The sequence below is a fragment of the Zingiber officinale genome, chromosome 2A (assembly GCF_018446385.1).
Source record: "Zingiber officinale cultivar Zhangliang chromosome 2A, Zo_v1.1, whole genome shotgun sequence".
In the NCBI taxonomy this organism is placed as follows: Eukaryota; Viridiplantae; Streptophyta; class Magnoliopsida; order Zingiberales; family Zingiberaceae; genus Zingiber; species Zingiber officinale.
The window spans coordinates 90,516,248-90,522,463 of NC_055988.1; the positions used below are offsets into that span (position 1 = coordinate 90,516,248).

A 6,216-nucleotide genomic window follows, 5' to 3' on the forward strand; every position below is an offset into this window, starting at 1 on the left:
AAAGCTCTCATTGATATTCTAGAACTTTGTTATAAATCACGTGCATGGAAGATACCGAACAATCATATAATTTTGCCTTTGATTTTGAACTTGCATGGATGAACAATATGAATATATGATTGATTTTTCTTTCTCATACTTGCTGGCTGGCAGCTGCTGCAAACCTGGATGGTTGCATGTGATCTATTTTGTGTACAGAGATTAAGTAATTTTGGGTGGATTATATGCTGGGCGAACAAATTGTTTTTAAATTTTGGTTGATTTAGATATTGATTTCTGAATCTTAGCATACATCAGTATTGTTTGTTGACAGACTCTGTCGATTAAGTAATTCAATATTTGATTAAGTCGTGTATTGATTCAAGCACATAATTACATAATTTTTTACAAAATATTTTTTATTTTTTAAATGAGTATGTGGCCCGTGGGTTGGCCCACCTAACCCGCAACCCGCCTTAATTTGGGTTGGGTTGAGAATTTTTCAATCCGTTGGAATAGAGGTCCGACCCGCCCCGCTCCGCCATATGACTGACCCGCCATGGGCTGGCCCGCCCCGCCATGGGTTGGCCCGTCTGACACCTCTATTTGTAGCTGCTACAACATATAGCAGCTAATGCGCAGATGTGGCTGTAGGCTGCAGCCGTTTGTAGACGTACGTCGTCATCCTTGCACGTTATAGAATTAATCATTCTAATATATGCATGCTATAACGGTGGAGAATAACAAATTAAAATGAAACGAATTACCATTGGAAATGGAGAGAGATGGTAAGTTCTCACAGTAACTGTGAGATTGAAGACGTCGATGAAACTTTCCTGGCAGGAGGCACGAGGTCCGACGGACGACGGATGACGGAGACGGTATGAGCAAGAGAGAGAGAGAGCGACGAGGGAGATTTTAATTTGAGAAACTTCCCATACAGAAGTGTTTTAAAAAAGGCAGAAGGGGAGATAATAAATGACATATTTTTTTTTAGCGAAATTGAGATGGTAACACCATGTCTACACGTCGCTCACGGTCGCACACAAAGCGTCGCTCAGCATATTATATATATATATATATATATATATATATATTTATATATATAAAAGAGAAAATGGTTGAAAAACTTAAGTAAAGATATGGTCAAATGTAGATGTATTTAAATTTATTTTTATATATTATTATAATTTATATCTAATTTTTATTTTATATTTTTTATTTGATGTACTATAATATGTATAGTTTTTTAAACTATTAACATGTTAATAATTGATGAATTTAAATTTTATATAATATAAAATAGGAAGGAGAAGTGAGAAATATATATAATTAAAAATTTAGGACTATACAAAAGTTATTGAGAGATTTTTTAAAATATATAAGATTAGTTTTTTTTGATGTGATACAATTATGACAACGAATGAATTCTTTGAGAATTCCAACTATGTCACAAGAGCGTAGTACAAATTATGAACGTATAACGTTTTTAATATAATAATCAAAAATTAATTTTTAAGAATTGATGATTAAAATTTATTTCATCATACATTTATAATCTATATATCTATATTTATCTTTTTCTCTATTTACAAAATCTATATTAGAGAGACCATTAAAATAACCCATCTATTTTAAAAAAGCTAGATGCTCTAATAAACACGCATCCCGAAGAAGTACAACCCAATAAAAGGCGTGGAGACTTCTTTTTTCTTCTTTTATAATATTTAAAATTATTTACTCTAATAAGGAATCGCGAATCCCATCTGATCCGACGGTTCAGCTCGCCCGGCCCCCTACCAACACTGGTCCGTCTCCCACGTCCGCCGGCAGCTTCCCCGCGACATCGACGAGCTCGTGCTTTCGTACGTATACCTCCTCCGCAGGAGATGTTGATCCGGCGCCATCCGCTGCCGGTCGTAGTCGGCGCGCTTATCAGGATCGGCGAGCGTAGCGTAGGCGGCGTGGAGGCGCAAGAACTCTTCGGCGGGTGCGCCGACGTCAGGGTGGCACTCGAGCGCCAGCCGCCGGTACGAAGCCTTGATCTCGCAGTTTGTGGCGTTAGCGGGGACGCCGAGGACCTCGTAGAGTGACGCCGGGGAGGCTGCTGCTGCTGCAGCTCCGGCAGAGGCGACGAATGAGGGCCTCGATGCGGCATGGGCTCGTGGCGAAGCGAGGAAGTGGGTGGGAAAGGAGAATAGAGCATGCGCCATGGCGATGGACTATGAGGAAGAGGTCGGAAGTATCTGCTTTCTATAAAGAAAGCCAGTGGAAGACGACGTTAGTTAATTTCTCAATTATGCAAGGGCACGTGGCAAAGATAGAGTGATAGGTACGTCATGCATACGTAATACACGAACATATCAAACGTGAATTCGATGTTGACCTTCTTCTCAGCTGCCGCCAGGAATATAATAAGATCGAGTGGTGAAGGTAAATTTGTTGAACGTCTTGTGAGAAGTCAGATTTGTGGATAAGAAGAACATCTGTAATAAAGGGAGGAAGAGAGATGACTGACTCAGAGTCTTCATCAGCATCGAGTGCTTATCCACTATGGGCCGAATTTCAGCTTATTCGTGGGAGACAAGTCACAGACTCACAGCGCATTGAATTGGCAATGAACGCGTGATACATCGTTCACTATTTTTTTTTTAAATATCTAAAATTAAAAATAAAATTATGATGAAAATATAATTTCGTCCTTAATTTAGGCATTTCTATCGTTAATTTAACAATAAAAATATATTACCATCACACTATGGATAATTATTAATAAAAATATTTTTAATATATTTAAGTTAGTAATAAAAATTTAATTCTTTTTATTATTTTTATAGATATTTAATTTCGTCTTTACTTTATCGTTAAATTAATGACAGAATTAAATTTTAATCACTAATTTAATAAAATTAAGATTTCTCCAGCTCGAGTTTTCCTCTATGTCATCAGTGTCTCCTCTCTTTGATTTGTCGACGTCGTCCTCTCCGGCATGTGATCTTCTCTCAGACTTGATGGTAACCCTCTTCCCTCTCCTGATCTGTCCTCTCGTCAATCGCGAGGTCGAGCGCGGCCTCAGACGAGTGTAGCCTAGGTCAGGGTGACCACGAGCTTGGTCGACCGACCATGCTTGTGGCCTCAGTCCTTGTCGTGAGCTTGGTTGGCTGTGGCTACAAGCTTGGCCAACCTCAGGTTGGCTGTGAGCTTGGTCGGCCGTGAGCTCGATGTGGGCTTAGGGAGCTTAGCTACAGCGAGCTCGGTCACGACCTCAACTAGCCCTACCCACGAGCTTAGTCTTTTGTGAGTTTGGTTGATTGTGAGCTCGGCCTTAGCCGCAAGCTTGGTCAGCCAAGAGCTTGGTATTTGTCATGCAGGCTTGTGGAAAAAGAAATAATTGTATGATCCATTAAACTTATTGAATGTAAAATGTATAATCACTCTCATTATAAGTAATGCAGTTGCATATCAAGGAAGAAGAAGAATTTATCATGTAAAGTTATATATTGTTTTTCATTAATTACTACTATACTTCAACACTTATGTAATATGCCAAAAATATATATAAGGATTAAAATGATTAAAATTTGACATAATTAAATTTATTTAGAAAAATTAATTTATATTAGTGTGAAAATAAGGGAGAAATAGATTTATATGAATTTACTAGAATTTTTTAAAAAATTTTATAAGAGTTTTTTTTATATTTTATAGGGATAAACTAGATAAAATAGAAATGTGTTATTTATCCTATTTAAAAGGGGAAATGTTATTTTCCTGAAATAATTTTTATATTTTTTTAAAAAACTTATCTCGTGACACCCTCTCCCTTGAGACATCCTCTCCCTCATGATTGTCGTCATTGCGCCACCTCTATCGTACGACGCCACTAGTCGTCACGTCGTCGCATCGTCATCAGTTGCCTGACGTCACCTCCCTTGTTGTCGGAGCACAAGGGAGACAACTGCTACCTTCCTTCCCCTCGCGTACGAGGTCAAGCGACGACTACCTGTGTTTCTCTCCTCGCGACCTCCATCGTCACCGGCGTGCCAGCCTACTCACCCCTTGTTGAGATCCGGCAGTGCCCACTGTGGCTCCCTGGCCATCTCTTCCTTGTGCTCCTCCCAGCATGACCACTTGAGGTCTTCCTAGCTCATAACGCCACCACGGGAATTTGAATCAGCCGGAACGCAGCCACCGCCTCAACCAGCCGTCACCATGAGTAGCCGCACCACACCACTACCGCTAGTACGCCAATCCACGCCCGACCGCCACTGTGATCTGTAGCCTGAGAAGAAGTCATGAAACAGTTGCGATGATCCGACCGAGGTGTGATTATAGAGTGTTATATTGAATGTGATTATTCACTTTCTGCTTATCGTTACGTTTTATATCCTATCAACCATCGTATCACATTCGTGATTGAGAGAGTCGTCAGCAATTGTTGTTATATCCTATCGACCATTATCTCTCATTCATGGTTGAGAGAGTCGTCAACGATCGTTGGTATATCCTATCAACCATTGTCTCCCATTAGTGGTGGAGAGAGTCGTTAACGATCATGAAACATACTACTGTCTACAAGACATTCGTGGTATCGAGTTTACGTAATTTTGCATACAGTTCATAGCTAGATAGCTACATATATACCTGTCATGAGGTTGTACATGGTAGAAAGTTCACCTGCGGGCAGTGACTATTTACTTACCCTGACTGCCCACGAGACGATCCATGGTAGAATGTTTCTCCTGCAGTTAGTGTTTGTTATATGCTTGCTATATGTCAGTCATGAATTTGTTCGTGCAAGTTTGGAGGTATTGTATGTACTCTTGATTTATTGGTTATACCTGGTTGAGTAGATTAGTGGATGTTATGTTATTGGTTATATTTATGGGTTAGTAGATGATTATATTAGCGCTCTTACTTTTGTAGTAAGTAATTTACCTGAGACCGCTTCCTTTGATCTCCTTATATTTAGTATTATGCATTATTTTTTTTATATTCACTGAGTATTTTGTACACACTGTCCCTTAGTTTTCTTTTCCCTCCAGGCTAGCAGATAGAGGAGGTGTTGTGTCGCTCAGAGATCCTAACTGTTGGTCCCACTCGTTTGGATTTCCTTTTGAGTTGCTTGCTTTATTTTCTACTACTTGTGTTTATAGTTTCCCTACCGTATTGTGTTAGGACCCTTGGCGACCGGCTAGAGGGAGGTGAATAGCCCTACAAAGACAAACGAAAAACCTTCCTCGAGCTTTTGTAACTTTAACAAAATTAATATTTGCATAAAATAAAAATTAAGAAACTAAAAAAGAAGAGGCATATAGATTTACTTGGTTACAATCAGGGAGGGGAGGTTATTAATCTAAGGAAGTGAAAAGTGCACTAATTTTTTTCTTTAGGCAGAGAAGCCTCTTTACAATAGTTGAAGTAATAAAAATACGAAGCTAGACAAAAGAAATTGTTTACAAGTGTTCTTTTTCTCTTTATCTTATTTTTTTACCTTTTGGGAGCAGAGTTGCTTTTATAGCCATGCTCGGGGCACCTGGAAGGGTTTTAGGCGTTTGGAAAAGGATAAAAGTTTATCCCCTACATAGTGGGGCACGCACGTCGCAAATGGCTAAGTTTTGGTTCCAAGCACCCGGACCACCCGGAGTCCGGGCGCTCGGACCAGGAGTCCGGGCGCTCGGACTAGGAGTCCGGGCGCTCGGACCAGGTCCAGGCGCTCGGACCATAAAGTCAACTTATAGTTGACTTTTTGGTCCAAGTCTTCCGCAATGGTCCTGCTCGCATTGATCTAGATCTTTCGGTCCGACTCTGCTCACTTGAGTGATCTCGACCATCCGGAATAGGGCTCACCCGAACCCAACTTTCGGCCTTCGAGCAATCTTTCGCTCCAGCTTCTCTTCCTTCAGAAATGCCATGCACCTCCTTCTCCTCTGCTAGTGTATTCTTTCACAGTACCTCATCCCTCGCAGCATCGAGCCGTCAGCTCTCTCCCGTGCCGTCCTTCTCGCTAGCTGTGTCTTTCGCTCGATTTTCTGTGTTCCTAAGTTCTTGCACACTTAGACACAGGATTCAAAACCAACATGACCTAACCTGACTTGGTTGATCACATCAAAACTACCTTAGGGTACCAATAATCTTCCCATTTTTGATATAATCAAACCCAAGTTAAGTTAGGGTAAACCATAAACAAATAGCAGTTAAACCCAAGTTATAATTTTTGTAAAAAATTACAAGTAC

At 40.2% G+C, this 6,216-nt stretch overlaps 1 protein-coding gene across 1 annotated transcript; it reads right to left on the reverse strand.

Moving 5' to 3' along the window:
* Positions 1–1,548: 1,548 nt before the first annotated feature.
* LOC122039786 (chaperone protein dnaJ 11, chloroplastic-like) lies at positions 1,549–2,228 on the reverse strand. The gene has a single exon (XM_042599230.1). It carries the CDS (start codon positions 2,190–2,192, stop codon positions 1,776–1,778), a length of 417 nt encoding a protein of 138 aa, XP_042455164.1. The 5' UTR covers positions 2,193–2,228; the 3' UTR covers positions 1,549–1,775.
* Positions 2,229–6,216: the final 3,988 nt, after the last annotated feature.